Below are 18,347 nucleotides of genomic sequence, written 5' to 3' on the forward strand. Positions count from 1 at the left end.
GAATCTGTTGTCTCGGTTGTTGTGGACCAGCTCGTCTCTGCAGATGAATTCCAGGCGTTTGTTATTAGCAGGTGAGGCAGTGTGTGTTAGCTAATGGTCACCGAGACGTGCGCTTGGACCGCTGCATACTCCCGGTTGTGCTCACAGTTAAATATTCCTATTTAATTGACAAAGTGTTAAATGCTAGTTGTTTACAGTATTTTGTAAATGGCTGGACAGGGAAACACAGGAGCTTCCGTCTCGTAACGTTAGATCGAAACTGAAGCCATCCATTCAACATGGCTAAACGCTAGCTTACAGTAAAAAAAACTGCATAGTAGCGGTTGAAATGTATGAAATACTGCATCCATTAGGATTCAAAGCAAACTATTGCCCCCTCTCACGTACCGGGAACAATGTGTCGAAGTGTGTGCTGCTCAAACAATCATGACAACTCCTCCCTGCACTGTTCCACAACATCATCATGCAGCGGCGGAGGATTAGCCTACTTCCCCCCGAACATGGGCGAATTTAATGTTTTCTTTAAACATGAAGGTTTAAAGCTCTTTGTGTGCGCAGGATGGATGGACACTGCTGGATGCAGCGCACAGGCCCAGCTCAGGAACCCGCTGTAGCCCACACCAAACAGGAGGAGATAGAATTTCATGGGCGTATGCTTCAGCCAGTATGGCTGACTGCAAGGACGTGGAAAACAGCAGATATTTGCCCTGTGTATTCGCTTAAATTGACTGTCGACATATTGCAAACTTATTTCAATAGAAAATATCAATTATGCTCCCTCTGCATGCAAATCGATTAATGCTGTATTCACATTTTAATTGGCAAAAGCGTATTTCGCACCTACCGTGGAGTTGAATGCATCAAACGCCGCCTTTAGGTAACTGTTGAATGTTTGATCAGCTGCTGTTTACAAAATATGAAAGCTCTTCACTGGCTTTGGTCGGCCATATTTGTTGTGGACTGTTACTGGAAATGAAGAGGCGGTGGACTCTGATGGTGTTTGATTTACATCCTCTGTTCCATTCCTTTTTATTTTTTTTAATATTTTCTATAAAAATCAATGCAAACATCTCTTTTTCTGTGTTTCCTATAGGAGGGATATATAAGGATTCTTATTGGGAGCCGGTCCTAAGCTGCAATCATGTCTGGGGCGTCTGTAAAAGTCGCCGTTCGAGTTCGGCCCTTCAACTCCAGGGAGATGGGCAAGGATTCAAAATGTATAATTCAGATGCAAGGCAACACCACAAGTAAGTAGTCCACTGGCATCCACACAATGATACTGTTTCTTAAATTTAAATTTATGGGGCGGCCTCTCTGCAAAGGGAGGCTTGGTATACCGCACATGCACCCACGTGGTCTTCCTTCAGGGGTCTTAGCAGTGAACAGTAGAATGAGCAAACTGAATAGTGGACGGTTGGGGACAAACAGCTTGAAAGAGAAGAAAAGGCTTACAGGGTGGAATTCCTCCTCCTTTGAATGGGCCTGCATACCCAAGGAGTCTCTGTCTGTGTGTGAGAAACGCTGAGTTGGTTCATACTGGGAGACCTGGGGGTTTGTCACACACACACTCTGGTCTGCAAACCCCCAATTTATCAAGGCTTGGTCACACAGTTGATACGCATGTTGCTTTGTAGTTTTGTTATCTCTTAGTGAACACAAACAGTTTGTGAAGAGATTGTAGAAACATTTGCAGTATTACGACCTGTAGTGAATCATTTACACAGTGCGCTGCTTTTTTTATTTTATTGTCACTTCCAGAGGAAATGTGTGTTAGATAAAAATGATGTAAATATTGCATTTCCCTCAGATTTGTTTCATTATTGACAATATAGTGGTCGGAGTGATAAGATGATGTCGTGTAGATATCCTTAAAATATAAAATTGATCATAGAAAGATGAATGTACTGAAGTAAACTAGAGACTGAGATCAGATTTTTGTTATATAGGTTTGGGGTTATAATATATGTACATGCAAAGTACGTTTCGAGTTTGATGGTGTAAATCTGTGATGATCCCCTGCTGTTCTGTTGGTATTGTGGAATCTGTGAAGGGGCATAAAAAGCTGAATGTGGTGTCTATTATTGTCGTTCCGCCTGCTCACATGTGACTGAGTCATCAGGTACTGGGAAGTGCTAGCTGCCTTCGTACTCTTTCCTGTGCAGTATGTCCCATTTCCCCTCACGGCTATATTGGCATTGGAAGTATTTAATGACTTTAACAAGACAGCATGTGACAGAAGAAACCAGTTCTTCCAGCAGGCTCTCTTATTTGGCCTGACTTTTGACTGTCTGTCTTATTGGGCTTGTTAGACTAAGCCTTTATGAATCTTCCATAAGATCAAGTGTCCCAACCAGTTATGGCTCACTTGTCCTTTATCTCTCGTACTCTACCAAAGAGAAGCTTTGTGTCAAATCCCCCAGTACGCTTCCTCCATATCCCTGGGTTTTCATTATGTCAATGTCATTCAGAGGTGCTGGAGGGTGACTCGTGGTTTGTAGCAGAACTGCAGTGGAATATGCAGTGTTTTGGGGAGGTTAGTGAGTGTGTGAGCAAGGGGAGAGGAGAAGGCTGCAGTACTGCTTACTCTACATCCTATCACATGGGCAGATTGCAGAGCAGAAAGGGGGGCTGGCAGACGGCCATACTCCTTCCCTTCATCAGTACTTCATTGCAGATGGTATGCTGGGAATGCTGTCTTATTAGGACGCTGAGAGCTTCAATGGAGCCAGTGCGTACAGTAGTTGAGGTTATCTGACATGCAATGTGAAAATGTACTTAGTAGCCATGCTATTCCAGATACCCTCACACTTAGCGTGTATCACTATTTACAAAAGTCACATGTAACTTACATTTGTTGTCTAAACAAGGGAACAGTGGTACGTTTGAGAGGCCTTATTTAATGGATGGCCACACTTAATTATGATTTTTATGATTACAGCAAGTAATGATATAATTATTTAATATTTACATTTTATATCATTTCTCAAGTAATGTGCACATAACCTTTTATTTTACGTTGTTTAGCTTCTGTTGCACAGTGATTGTTAAGGTTTTTTTTCATGACTAATGTTGGTTTTCCTTATTCTGTTAGGAGTAATATCAAACCACATTGTCCAAAACAGATGAATTTGGTTATGTTAGCCCCTGTCTAATACATTTTTATGACTATCACAACTTTGTGTGATAATTTGTTTAGTATGTCATACTTTGCCACAACACAGTTTCAACATGTTGCTGCAATCACAATAAATTCAAACCCTTTACAGTGTCTGCAATACATGTGTATGTCTGTTATATTAGGGAGTATGTAGTGATGACTAGCAAATAAACTGGACAAAGCTGCCTGACAGAAAAGAGATGTTTAGTGGAATTGCTTGGTCAGCTTGGAGATGTTTGGCAGATGTGCGGATAAAGCCGTGGCACTCCCCTTATTGTGGTGACTCGCTCAAGGGTATATGTGTCTGTCTGTGTGTCAACAGCACAGAGAAAGAGAGAGCTTGGGGGCAAGGGCAGGGTATGTTGTCTCTCTCTCTCTCTCTCCCTCGCTCTCTCCCCTTTTCACTATGCATGGAAGGTTGTCAAGGATAGGGCGCAGGCACAGGGGTAGCAAATTGATTATCCAGTGTGCAGGAAATGTGTCTAAGGCCTCTACGGGCAGGCTGGAAACAAGTAAAGGCCTCTTTCACTGGAAGCTCTTAAACATACCAGAGCTAATGAAATAATAAAGGGGGTGACGCGATAGACTGTTGCATCAGTTAGCGTTGGGGCTCCAAATGTTGAAAAGCTCCAGGACGCCCGGAGCCTGACTTCATCAGAGCCCCTGATGTGTTCTCCACATCGATCTCTCGTTGTGTAACCCATGTGTTATGTTCCCCGTCAGCCAGTGAGCAGCCACTCACGTATGGCCGAAGATGGTTGATAGATCTCACACAGTGCGTAAGGAGACTCTGTTATATTTGAGCAATACCACACCCAAAAAGGCCAACCTGCCTACAGCTCGAGTATTTCCTACATGATCTATGCGCTATCCAAGTGCTGGATGTTACACAACCCTAAGCTAGGAGTAAATGTATTGATAAATTGTTAGAACAAACAGAAGGTCGCCATGTTAATGAAACCTTCACCCTTCAGATACAATTCTGCTGAGTCTCGTCTCAGTTCAGGCTGAGTGGATGTGACCTTACAAACATCCTACAGGGGGAATTAGCTGAGCTCCAGTGTCAGTTACACATGAGAGAAAGGCCATCACCACAGCATAAACGACAATGAGCCCATCTCGTATGAATGAATTGTGGTCAATGCGGGGAGAGCTGGCAGCACAAGTGGGGAGCGAGATGGGGTTGGATGAAGGATGGTCATACCACCGCTGAACCCTGCAGACAGGACCGATTGACCTGATTAGTACCAGTAATCCGCTGGTTTGCCTCAGGTTGCCACGCCCTGCTGCCATAATCCCTGTGACCCTTGTAGGTGTACACACATACCTATATGCAACCGCTCAGGGTGTTGCATTTCTCGTTGCCTCATGCTGAGATTGTTATGGAATGACACATATTTTCCGACTAGCAATACGTACACAGAGTCACACATTCCTGACTGACCTCTGAATGAGGAGGGAGGACAGGCAGATGCATGTGTCTGTTCTCAGCTCGTGCTGCGTCACAGGACTTCTGGGCCAGAGGCGCAAATCCATGTTGTGTAGCACAGACCGTTTTCAGAACAACTAACAAGCAGTATAACAGAAAGTGACTTGCATTGTCTTACAAAATTATATTGACAGCTGGGAGCTCTGCATGTATTTTTCACAATAATAACCAGGATGTATAATTATGGGTGTGGGAAAGAATACCAAAGATCGGTCTCTTGTCATATCTCTCTAATTTAATTTTTGTCGCCGTCTTCTTTTGTGGGTAGTCATGGCAACAGCATTGGTTTTCTTATGCTCCAAAAACATTTTGAATGAATAATAAAAGTGACTCATAACTTCTGTATACTTTTCCTTTTCATATCACAAGCTCTAGTTACACTAGCTGCACTCATGATGCTCTTTCTTAAATTTCTGCCCTAATAAAGATTTGGCTCTCAGTGATTTAAGTTTTGACGTGATCTAGATGTTGTTATTGAAACTGAATAATAGAATATTACAAGGGTAGGATGCTCTTGTAGACCAAATCAAGTTGTATGTGTGGATAGATACTGACCTGTTTCCCACAATATTTAGGTTTTTAAGGATTACTAGATGCTCTTATCAGAGCATCATAATTATTGAATTGTTCTTTGAATGAGACAGGCATAATGTCTACATTAAGATGAAATTCTGCTCATGCAATTCGTTTTATATTTGACAGTTAAAACCAAACGTCATCACCACAGTTTGTATCGCCAAAGTGGCCTTTCTTAGCTTGGCATCACCAGACTAATTCCCATTAGCAAAGGGCTGTCAAGCCTCTCAGTTAATTTTAAATTTCTATCGTCAGCTATGGACCAAAGTGCATCTGAAAAAAAGTTGGATAGACCCTTAACAAATCAGAGCAAGGAAAGGTGTGACGTAGTGCAGAGCATCATGAAAATATAAACAGAGTAGAGAAGAATTTGTGTGCAGAGAAGAAACAGTCCCCTCCACAATATTTGAACGCCATCTTGGTATTTAATGAATTTGCTTCAGCTGCACTTTTCTGTCAGTCATTGTATCAAACCCACATTTATGATAAATGGTAGTGAGAGTGTTTTGAAATGATTAATTAACCACAACATGGCAGCATGGCCGTGCACGTCAGGGATGGGCTGAATGCTGGAATGTTCTAAACTGAGGTTTCAGCTTTGTTGCTGATCAAGCTTCTTGCGGTTGTTTTGCTCCATAACTTCATCACCACATACTCAGTTTTTCCCATTTTAGTTTGAGCCCATATTTAAACAGTAGAGTCTTGATGCCTCTTTGATTTAGCATGTTGTTGAAGTCTATAGAAACCTACTTTTTACACATTTCAAACATCAGACATGGAGGAGGACTTCATAGTTGGCGGAGTGATGTTACCCTCAGGCTGTAACACTAGTGACATTATTGGCCCCTGCCAACTTCAGAGGGCCTGAGGATCAGCTCCAGATGTCCTAAAATGAAAGTTGTCGTTATTAATGAAAAGCAGTACATATAGAATTACAAGCAGTTTTCTTTGATTGGGTTTGATGCATTTTTATGCTCCTATAAAATAGTGTCCTGTTAGATCTGTGGCCCATGTAGTGCCTTTGCAAAGGGTCTTTACATAACATACTTGCTAAAGTGATGATTATGCAGTTGCCTTTCAGTGCTCATTTCATTAAATGTCTTCCCATAGATGAGCTTTGCAAAATTTCACCCATTGTTTTTGGCCCCTTCTGCGATCCAACCTGTGATGGGTCTAAGTGGAAACTGTTTGAGTCATCTGCAGAAAGGGATATTGGAGGAGAGGAGACGATCTGAGCTGAGTCGTGAGGGGGAGGGGGCATGTGAACGCTGCCACAGCAGCAGAGACAGTGAAAGTCGTGCATGAGAAACATTCACATGCAAGACAGCGTGAGGTGGCAACCACATACACTCTCAGATTTTAGTCATAATGATTGTGGCTGAGAAATGCATGCTTTTAAGATAAAAAAAAGAAAAGCTATAATTCCTGTGTCTGTCAATTCAACGTCATTATCTTGCATTTTGTGTCTCCACAAAAGCCATATCCTTTCATATTAAAATAATGCACACCAATGGTATGATATAATTTTGTTATTTTAAACACTGTCTCAATTGTTTCAGGATTTTTTTTGAGGTTTAAATGTCGATATTGTTAAATAAAGAGATTATTTCAAGGGAATCTTAAATGGCAACAATCCAAATATCATGCCCAAATTAAATATCTTGTTCTGCAGCATGGACCCTTCTGAAAAACGGCCTGATATTGATGCTGTTAGGGAGCCGTTCCTATAGAGGGCTCCGCTCGATTGGATGCTGGGCTGCAGACCAAACAAATCCATTAATGTTTGTAACTGCCAGAGATAAGAGGCAAACCAGCCTCCCTCCCTCACGTAACAAGGTGGAACAATACAATTAATCTGGTGAAATGCAGTTTAGACAAATACTGAAATCCTGGTTGGTCAGAGGCATCCAAACAGCTGAAAGGGTTAAAGAGATTGTCTATAGAACAAAATGAGCACTACCTGATTTTTGAGAATAGAGGACAGGGAATTGAGTACGTGTGTGTGTCTGTGTATTCCTCAAGTATGCTTGATGTTGACAAATACTATCAAAATAACAACATAAATAAATAATATTGAGCTGATGGTTTGTATATAAAGATGGATGACACATCTCTCCAAAAATGAAGCCAAATATCCTGTGCACTTGAACATAAATCAGTGTGTTATGAACAACTTACAATTACAGAAACCATCTTCGATAAATTGACGTCCACATGGACTATTCCGTTTGGAACATAGAGGAGGCATGGTTTGTAACCTATACTGTAGCCAGCCACCAGGGGGGCAATCGAGACGCTTTGGCTTCACTTTTAGAAAACGGCTGAAAAGCAGATAATGGTGTATTTGTTTTAAAGTTGTGGCAGTCCTGGCTCGCTCCTCGTACCTACTCTTTGGTTTGTTGCCTGAGTCGGGTGAAATGGCTGGACCTTCCCACATTCTGGAGAGTGAATGTGTTTCCTTAGTGTTTGTGCCCTCACCGACACAGCTCTCTTTCTAGACGCCATTGTTTGGTTTCCTCCCACAGTCTGAGCGCTGAATTCAGAGACGAACTGGAATGCTTTTGCAGTCTAGGCACGGGGAGCTTGGTGGTGGGCATGATTTCACTTGCAGTGTATTCTTTTTGAGAGTTAAACTGATAAGGCAAGAGGCTTCTGGATTCATCTGCCTCTCAAAAATGGAATTGTCTCGTGCCACTGTTTGAATACTGTGCAGAAAACTAAAATCAGTAGTACACACACATACACATTGATACATACAGACAACCGCACACATGGGTACTCAGAATTTCATGCGTCATGTTTGTTCTCCACAGAGAAAACACTGGATAAAAGGTGTTAGTCATCTGACATTTGCTAGAGGCATCAGTCAGTGCTCATCCTTAATGTTTTCTGGCTTCACAGAACATGTCAAATGAGTGATGCAGCATGTTTTGATCCTTTTTTGTTATTTTAAAGACACGGGTGAAACAAAAAGATGTACGATTTTCACAGATCCATGTGCCAGAGTTGATGTCATGGTGCTTACATAAAGCCACAAAGCATTTAAAGCGAGACCTCAGTCTCTGAGCAGAGGCTAGTTGAGGAAATCCAGGTCACTGCTCTGTAAAATGGGCGCCTTTTGTGAGCAGTGAATGTAAGGGGCTCTGTATTTCCCTTGTACAGCTCGGTCTGCACTGTTGTCAACACTCAGGCCATTCAGCCTAGATCATATGATGCTGTTTTGAGAGAAATATCAGACAGTGTTTAATCAGGATTCAAGGTTTTAAACTAATTTGGAACAGTTTCGAAAAGAACAGATGAATAATTTAATGCAAATAGCTAGTTTCCTTATCATTGCTTTCACATAAATAAATGAATTAAATATTAAGTAAATGTAAACATGGGAAGCAATGGCTAATATTTGGAAAACTTTTTAGAACTAGGCATGAATTATAAAGTCATAGATTGTTTAAATCAGCATCTCTCTTGTGGCAGAGAAGTTGTACTACTATGGCATATTATTTGTGTGAATATATTAATTTATTTAAATAATTTATTATAATAATTTATTATTACTATTACCCATAATGTTGATAACCAAATTGGACCTGAGAATAAAAATGTATTCCACATTGTAATATAAAATATTTAGACATAAGAAATGCATTGTCATTGTTTCTTGAATCACATGCAGAGCCAGGTTGCTAAAGTTCATTGTTAAAAGTTTAACTTGAGAAAGTTTGAAATATAAATTTTGTTCGTATATACGCTAGTGCTATTTTTAACTGGAAAATGGCAGACTCATCTAAAATTGTGGACGTATTGCTTTAGCTTTCCATGACACAGGATGTGTTGGGAAAGACCTTTGACCTTGGACGCAGCACCTGCAAAGAGGAGAATATCCTCCTTAGACCTGACTCATGAGAAGCATTTCACCTCTATGAGCTGTGACAACAGCTGAAAACTCGACCCTGTATCATCTTTTTTATTATTTTAGCATTGAGGTGCAAACAACAAATATGTTCATTTGACAAGTTGGTAGACACGTCCAGAATTTGGTTCGACACATGGGACATTACACTTGCATGCATGGCATGTAATTTGTATATTTATCTCACCTCTGATTTTATGCCAGTTCTATGTGCCTTGTGGGTTTAACCATCCATGTCATGCCCCTGAGAGACTGCCTGACATCTCTCTCTTTGTTGTAGTTCTGTGTTTGTTCAGCTTCTGAATGGAGCCCTGCTGGCTTAGCATGTTTCCTCTGTCTGGTGGCTTCTAGAAACGTCTTTGTTATTATGGACTCAGTGAGTCTGCGTGAGCTGCTAATATCAAAGGCACTCGCTGACTTGCTAGCTATCAGTGTCTGTGGGCTTGGAGCAATGTATGGTTTGGCTTTGAGTTTGGCGGAAAGGTTTGGGCGGCTGAAATCTGTCCATTCCTTCCTGTCACTGACAGTCTGTCGGCATGTGAAGCACTAGCCGCCATCTGCTGCTGTATAAATAGACAGTAGGCAGAGCTGGAACAGCTGGCACATAGGCCAGGACTGCACCCTGGCCCACTGCTTTTTCGCTAGACGGGAACCAAAACACATCATTTTAATGTATCACTTTCTTTCTTTAATTTTGCGTGTAAAAGTTCAAGGGTTTTCGGAATTCTGAACAAACCATTGATTTTCCGGGTAGAAGACAAATTAAGAGTACGAAATGTATTGTGGATGCATGCATGTGGTGGTTCTGATTTAAATCTGATTACTGCAAGTAAATATGGGCGTTGTTTTGCAGTGCATGTATCATATATTCTGATTTACTGCTCAAACTGGATTTCTTTCAATAAGCTGATTTCTTGGTTTTCAATCTGCTATTTGTTTTTAATGCACAGTTTACATTGAGCTTACTGGAGTCACTTTCTAACAAAAAGTTTAAAGTTCTTTTGTGTTTAAATAAAGCTATTGTACACTGTTTCTAAAGTGTGTGTCGGGGGGGGACGCAGTGTGAAAAGCGGCATTGTGATAGAGGGGACTGGGCACATGAAGCCTTGTCATAACAGATTACCTAATGTGTTTTGCAGGGTCTGTTGTCAACTGCAATACCCTGCATTCAGTGCATTGTACTGGTGTCTTCCTGCTTTTTTCCCCCTCTGCTCTTGCAGTAGAAAGAGAAAAATTACGTGTTCAGCCTTCTGAGTAGAAACTGAGAATTCATTAGGACAAACTTAGTGCCTTCCCCTACAGTTTCCGTAATTGCTCTGACTTAGGAGACCATCTGATGATATTAAAACACAGGCTGTTAACATTAACAGAAAGTTAGTTGTAATTTGTCTTAGTCTGTGACGATGAAATGGATTCTGGTGTGAAAGGTCGCGTCTCCTGGCTAGACAAACCCATCTACCCGCCCTGAAGGTTTCAATATTTTTTGGGCAGCAGGAGGAGTATTGAATTGCTGTGTGGATTTTTATTTTAAATTATAGGCCCAGAGGCATCTCCCTGACCAGACGTGAAAGTGCACTCTATCCAAGGGTCTAATCAAGATACCACATGGTGGTTTCTGTTTTGGATATGTTGTATGTCCTGTGTTGTGGCTGCGACGAGCTCAGCTGTTTGTCAAATGTGCACAGCAGTGCTCAGACACTACTTTTAGCCTGCAGCTTTGAGCTTCATCCAATGACAACTCTGTCACCTGTGCTGCAGCCCTGGCAACCAAGCCATCACACTCTCTCTGCTGAAGACACTGGATACAGCATGCAGAGCGTTTCTCTGGCCACCCCAGCATGTGCCCCATCCACTCGTTTCTGCTCCCTATCTGAGACTGAACAACCATGTTAGCGTTGATGTGGCATTAATGCGGAAACCATCGGATAATTTCAGCAACTGCTTTGCCTCACCATGCATGCACAAACTGTGACACAGGTGTGCAGTTGTATGGAGATACTCAGCAGTAGAGCTGCAATGGTGTCAGTTTCTCCCTTGACAATGTGATAGCATAAAGCTAAACAACGGTTAGGCAACATTTAAATACTGTATGTATTTAACCTATTATACCTGTATAATACAACACATTTGATAATTATTCTTTCTTTGATAATAAGGTAAATTATAACCTCTTTAAATGTATCGTGACTAATGTAAGACAGCATGTGGCTACTGCCTTTAGAAAGGAATCTGATATCGTATAGTCCCATAATTTCATATGAAATGAGAAAGATGCACATCGTTGGAGCTGTTTGTTACTGTTTGTGCACGTTGAGTAGAAGATGGCAGCCCTGTGAGGGAATAAATGCAATAGTAATCTTCAGAAATCAGCTGTTACATCACACTGCTGCCAATATACATACAGACCCTGGGGAAAGCCATTAAAATTCCTCAGTCTGGCTGAAAGAAGCAAACATGGGTAATTATGATTCTATAGTTTCTCTGAGTGCCTCGGTAGTTCATCCACTTGTTCCCCTTTGCATTTCATGCATGTATATATTTAGGCTCTTCACGGCCTTCCGGCAATCACGGACAGGCATCGATCAGTGTTGATCAGGTTCTTAGCGATTTACTGGAAGGGAGAGGATGCTCAGCCATTTTACACTCTGCTTCCCAGCTTGTCTCAGGTGAACGGGGGCTAGTTTGTAGGCCCCATCTGGTGCTCCGAGACCTCCTAACATCCTAATTACTGAGAGTTCTCTTTGCTTTCCTGACCGGATTATAGGCCCCATGTTGAACGCTGGAGTACAAAATGTCTGCCGGTTATAACCAGCTGAGTGATGTTATTTAGATAGAAGGATGTGGTTAGATAACCAGTTAGTTAAAACTGGAGAGCTCCTGTGGAGTGTCACTATAGTCCTATATTCTGAAGAACAGGAAGTGAAAAGACAAAGCTGGATCATGTTGTAAAAACAAACATTTGCATTTTTGTGTGTGCTGGTGATGATACTATAATAACACAGTACAGTATGTTGCTCTATTGCTGATAATGTTTTTTTTAAAGATAATATTTGGTGCTTTTGCATTTATTAGATTAATGAAGGTGAAAACACAGCCAGCAAAGGGAGAAAAACATCCTCAGCTTTGTAATATGCAGGGAATAAATGCATATCTTCTGTCACACCTTGATTGTTTTTTAAATGACAAAGTGTTTGTCTTTTGTGCTTCATGACAATATTCAATTTACAACGTATTGAAAAGGTTTTTTGTCGAGTAAAAGTCGTTTCTGTTATTGCCTGTGGAGTCTGACATGATAAGTAGCTTAATGTCTTAGTTACAAATCCTAAAGCTTTTCACACTGTGCCTTAATGTGTATTAAAGCATTTTTAAAGGATTTGAATCCTGAAATTACTCGTTGATAAATAGTTTATATATCCACAGTAATGGGGGATGCTTGAGGCAGGAGAGAACAGAACGCAGTGTGCCGCATCTTCCCCTCCTGTGCCAAGTTGAGGTTGTTATGGCAACCACAATCTGTCCCTATACCTGTTACCATGGTTGAGAAAGACGGAGTGATGACGTTGTTTATTAGGCAGCAGAATGCGTCTGCCATTTTACGTGCAGGATGTGACTCTGGTCTGGTGGGAATAATTACTATAAATGGAAAACAGAGGAATTCCTCATTGACACCTGTGTGGGTGAGACTAATAATACCTGTGCTTCAGTGTTCAAATGAAGTGCTTCTTTATTTACATATTTTCATATCAGGGTTCTTCTCTATGGCAATATAGCAGGATTTATTTATAAAAGGTGCTGGTTCTTAAGTTGAAAGGAAATTTTGTGTGTTAGTTTATGCATCGTTGCCTTTACACCTTTTATAGACTCTTACGATCCGCTGAAAGGATGACATGGGTGAAGCAGCTGTCTGTTATGAGAGCAATCGAGTGGGCATGTGAATGAGACGATCGTGCCACGTCGTGAGCATGATTCACCTTTAGTAGTTTAGCAGTCTCCCACTTGCTGCCACCATGTAGTCGATGTTTCTAGATACACCATCACATCCCACCCCCGTCTCTGACGACAGCCCTCGACCAAACAGGGGAAATGGACAGACTCTGAGATTAGAAAGCTTACATCCTGTCTTGCCTGCACACAGCTGTGATTCCCAGTAAAGCCAGTTTGTCACGGTCAGTCCGCTGACCCGTCTGAATCCCTCACATGTGGCACTGTCTCATCATCTTTCTGTTTTTATTGCTAAGTTGCCTGATTGACAGTGAATCAGAGCTTAGGCTGCCCCTTCATTAATAGCCACAGTAGATTATTCCTGGAAAGGAGAATAGAGGGTCAGTGGTAACGTAAATCCCCCTTCATTTCTTCATGCCCTGGCTCCAATTTCCCTTTGGAGGCAGGTCAAAGGTGAAATTGGGCTTTATATAGCCACCTGTCTTGCTGTATCTTCTTCCAGTGCCCATTATGGAAGCTGCTGCTCCGCATGTGCACCTCAACCTGTTATAGGTCTGTTTGTATGAAGGGATCCAAAAAATGCATTGTTTTAACCTGTTCTAGGTTGTCGCTAACCGTGTTTCATTACAATGAGAGTTGGTATAATCATCACATATTTAGCATGAAGCAGCTCGTGCTCTGCTGTCTGAGGACACGCTGTGCTTTTCTTTCAGCATGTGACCCATGGAGGGCGATATGCAATCCCTGTCTCTCCACATCTCCTGCATTATTGATAAGTGTGCTGAAATCCTCTGAACGCACAAGGCACTCAGCCTGGGACATCTTGATGCAAAAGCCACTCAAGCACCCTCATGTGGAGCAGGCAGACCTGGCTTTAATTTGCCCATTAGCAGAGCACAGAATTAGCATGAAACAAAGCTAATGGCCGCTTTGTGTCTGACCCTTGAGATTTGCTAGAAGTGAAAATGCTCTATATACAGATTGTATTGTTCTTGCTTAAAATGCAGATGCACAGTTTTACTTTGGCCCTGCCTTTCCTTTCTGTTGTTACACTGTTTGGATTGTCGCTATGCCCTTGAGCGTGCCCCCATTACTTTTAGTCTCTCAAACCAATTTTTTTTAGCTAACTCTTGATCTAACTCTCCCCATTTGCCCTGGAACAAAGCAGCTTTGGTCAATAATAGCTTGGTTAAGGATGGATTATACTAGAAATATCTACAAATATCCTAGAGAGAATTATCATTCTCATCCTCCTCTCTCATACATCACATATCCAGTGCATGGTGTGGAAAACTTCAACACTAGTCCCAGGCTACCAGCAAGTATTGTTGACAGGCATGACATGCCAGACATGGCTGCAGATTCTTGCTCATTAAGAAATGTCTGTGTGGCCTTAGGGAATGGTGAAGAAATATTGTGTCATCATCCCTATTGCAGATAAACGGGGGAAGGTGATGTATTAGTATGAGGCTACTGTGTTACTCCTCAAACTCCCCTTTCTTTGTCATTTGTGTGTTGTCAGCGCTCATGATGAATTAGACACTGGATAAAGATGCTGTGTTTGGTAAAACTTGACACAGCAGTTGCAGTTCCCCCCCCAAAAAAGCAAATGGCTCATAGTCCACCACTGGTTCATGTGACCCTTAGTTCCAAACATATAACTGTTGTTGCTCTGATTGAGGAACTAAAATGTGTTATTTAGGACTAGAAGAAATACATGAATGGGAGTTTTGTTGGCTGTTATTGACCTTTCATCAAGTAACTAGGCTATGAGTAATAAAAGCAAATTGTCAAGAAAGAGAAAGGGAATTTGCAAAAAATAAAAGGATAACAATGTCAGCTGCTGTGAGCTTTATAAAGCAATCACAAGCCAGGAGACAAACTTCAGTTTCAGTGACTCGTTTGTTTAAAGATGCTATAATCCAGACTGACAGCACTGATGCTACTTTTGGTAGATAGTTAATTGTGGTGGAAGGAAAACTTGTAGATGACTTACAATAAATAAATTAAAACTGAGGATGATTTTAATATGAAACTACAAGAACAACTACAAGAGTAATTGTTAGATGTTATCAACCTCATTACTAATTTTGTTCCGCCTCCACAGCTATTCTCAACCCCAAAGCCCCAAAGGAACCAGCAAAGACGTTCAGTTTCGATTACTCCTACTGGTCACACACTACGGTGAGTTTGAACATCTTCTCTTTTCCACTGCCCAGTATAACAACAAATGAGAGTGTGTCAGTTTGAAATACCATGAATTTATTCTGTAAGTAACCTCTCTGTCTTTCATACAGCCCGAAGACCCCAGCTTTGCGTCACAGAACCTTGTGTTCAACGATATTGGCAAAGAAATGCTGCAGCACGCTTTTGAGGGCTACAATGTTTGCATCTTTGCTTATGGCCAGACAGGATCTGGCAAATCCTACACAATGATGGGCAAGCAGGAGGAGGGCCAGGAAGGAATCATTCCCATGGTTTGTTCTACAACACATCTTTTTGATTTACTGAATCGCATCAAAGAGATTAAGACACTCACTTTGCACACAGTATTTTAGGTACTATTTAAAGTAGCCTTCTCTCTTGTAGTCTGTAGTGTTTATTAGTCTTGTTCACTTAGATGATTGAACGTTTAACACAACCCCTGAGTCAAAGTCTCAGTCACTTTTTATAAAGCACACATAACAGTCTACCAGTTAACCAAACAAAATGTTAAAACTGAACCTCCACTTATATGTATACTTTATACTTATCGATTAATTAATTAGAATTAATTACAAAATCTGATCTGTACAGATCTTGTTTTTGTTTATATGGTCCGCAGATCTCCTCCCTAATGTTCCTGCCTCTCACCTCTCCACTTGCTCTTAATTTGCACTAACCTGTCTTCTTTTGTGCCTCCCAGCTCTGTGAAGATCTATTTGATAAAATCAATGACGGCAGCAACAAAGAAGAGCTCTCTTACTCAGTGGAGGTGAGTCTCAGACTGTTTTACCACCTGTAATCTCCTTTAGTCGAGCCACTGCATCGGATTAAACCACTGGTAGAGCTCAGACATCAATCAAATTTTGGCTGAAGGGTCAAAGGTGCTGAGTTTCCTCAACACGTTTTTTTCAGACTATCTTGTTTATTCATGTGCATGGGATTCTATTGTAGATATGCTGTTAGAATAAGAACAAGTGAGAAATGTCCTGCTATTGTATTATTTTATGGTATTCGGCCTTGTGTCACTGCTTTGTATCGTTGCCATGGTGCACCTGAATAGATATTTTTGAAACTTTTTTAAAAACCTTTTCTAGGTCAGTTACATGGAGATCTACTGTGAACGGGTACGAGACTTGCTCAATCCCAAAAACAAAGGGAACCTACGAGTGCGAGAACACCCTCTACTTGGCCCCTACGTGGAGGACCTGTCCAAGCTGGCCGTCACCTCCTACACAGACATCGCTGACCTGATGGATGCAGGCAACAAGGCCAGGTGATTTTTTGGGAATAATAATAATAAAGTCAGTTATCATTTTGATTTAGTTCCGTTGATCGTCCCTGTTGATAAAGATATTCGTAGTTTTATAGAGGACTCCCAGAATCTTCCCTATATTGTTCAAATTTAAATAAAACAGCATGTCAAGCTCGACCTGGATGACTGAGATTTGAATTTTAGGTAGTGAGCATTTCTCAGTGAAATATGTGTAAAAGCTTGAGTGCATGTAATTTATACATGCGTCTGTCTGTGCGTAAGTCACGAGAGCTCCTGTGGGGAGGAGTCAACCCTGCCTTAATCTTCCTGTGCTGAGTCAGAAGGCTTATTTCTAGAACATGGCATGTAAAGCCCGTATCTCCCCTGTGACTATTCTGCAGAGCGAGCTTTGTGCATTTGAGTTTGGTGTCCTCACAGTATTATCCACCTCCGCCACACAAAGTAATCCCATAGACTCAATTCACCCTAATAGGCGTCAAATCCAGGGATGATAACTCCAGTAATAGCCAAGACTACGAATTTAGCGTTAATAATTCTGAATAATTATAAAAGGGGAAAATAGCTCAGTTTGTTACATCCTCATGCATTTTTTATTTCCCTAACTAACTGTGGTCATATGTTCTAATCTGCAGAACTGTGGCCGCCACCAACATGAATGAAACCAGCAGCAGGTCCCACGCTGTTTTCACCATCGTCTTCACACAGAAGAAACACGACAGTGTGACAGACCTCTCCACAGAAAAGGTCAGAGGAAACTAGAGAGACAGACACCTTCTGATTCTTAAATTTATATTGTGAACTCTTCACAAGCAACCATGTTTATAACTTAAGACTCTGATCCCACACTGTTGGCAGGTTATTTTTCTCACAGCTTATTTTTCAGTTTGCTTCTTTGATGTTGGCTAAGATTTCTCCTGTGGTTCACTAAGTCGTGGTGATTGGAGAAGGAAAGAAGAGAGCTATTTTAGATTGGACTTTTGGCATTTCCTTTGACTGCAGAGAGACAAAGACCACTGTGTTATTGTACACACAATGCCCATTGTATTTAGCCACACTATCCGATTTTTACTGCCTGGCTGCATCTCACTTGACAGTAACATTTAGAATGGTTTTCACTTCCTTTCAGATATTTTTGTTTGGTATTTCGTGCAGTCATCGTATCAGTAATATTCTCTGAGGTCCCCTCTCAGTTTGTTATAATTCAAATGTGCATTATTTATAAGCATCTAAAATACATTCACTCCCTCCAGGTCAGTAAAATTAGTCTGGTAGACTTGGCGGGTAGCGAACGAGCAGATTCCACTGGAGCTACAGGCACCAGGCTAAAGGTAAGACTGCCGTCATCACCCAGCGGTTGCATTAACAAACCGTTCACTATATTATCACCTTAAGGGCTCTTGAATAATATTTTTTCGTCTATGTTTGCAGGAGGGAGCAAACATCAACAAATCTCTCACCACGTTAGGGAAGGTAATCTCTGCCTTGGCTGAAGTGGTGAGTATTTTATTTCTATTTCTATTTGTTTCTTTCACCTCATCCTCCTCTTCCTCCTATCTCTACCCTCTACAACCTGACCCTGTCCTCTCATGGAGTTTGTTTATCAGCCTGGCATGCTGTAATGTCTGCTCCTCTGTTTTCTCTTCTCTTGCCCTTGTAAATGCTTGCTTACGCAGGATAACTCTACCAGCAAGGTAAACCGTTTGACAGCTCAACCACTAACCTCGTCTACCTCCCATGAGGCGGATTTGACAGCCTTTTGCTATGAACAATGTTGAAGTTACCACGCATTTTCTTG

The 18,347-nt window shown here is 41.4% G+C and overlaps 1 protein-coding gene across 27 annotated transcripts in view; it reads left to right on the forward strand.

The window, feature by feature from the left end:
* The window catches only part of kif1b (kinesin family member 1B), a 54,416-nt gene that overhangs the window by 347 nt on the left and 35,722 nt on the right, over positions 1-18,347 (forward strand). For 22 of the 27 annotated variants that reach the window (XM_035159351.2, XM_047340307.1, XM_035159350.2 and 19 more), the window contains exons 2-10: positions 1,094-1,247; positions 15,182-15,258; positions 15,372-15,551; positions 15,980-16,048; positions 16,374-16,552; positions 17,185-17,296; positions 17,803-17,880; positions 17,981-18,046; positions 18,226-18,243. In XM_035159351.2, the coding sequence (XP_035015242.1) occupies positions 1,142-1,247; positions 15,182-15,258; positions 15,372-15,551; positions 15,980-16,048; positions 16,374-16,552; positions 17,185-17,296; positions 17,803-17,880; positions 17,981-18,046; positions 18,226-18,243 (885 nt within the window). In that variant the 5' untranslated portion in view covers positions 1,094-1,141. The remainder of the gene's footprint in view (positions 1-1,093; positions 1,248-15,181; positions 15,259-15,371; positions 15,552-15,979; positions 16,049-16,373; positions 16,553-17,184; positions 17,297-17,802; positions 17,881-17,980; positions 18,047-18,225; positions 18,244-18,347) is intronic. The other 5 variants (XM_035159353.2, XM_035159372.2, XM_035159373.2 and 2 more) reach the window with 1 other exon arrangement.

Source organism: Hippoglossus stenolepis, chromosome 6 (assembly GCF_022539355.2).
Source record: "Hippoglossus stenolepis isolate QCI-W04-F060 chromosome 6, HSTE1.2, whole genome shotgun sequence".
Classification (NCBI taxonomy): Eukaryota; Metazoa; Chordata; class Actinopteri; order Pleuronectiformes; family Pleuronectidae; genus Hippoglossus; species Hippoglossus stenolepis.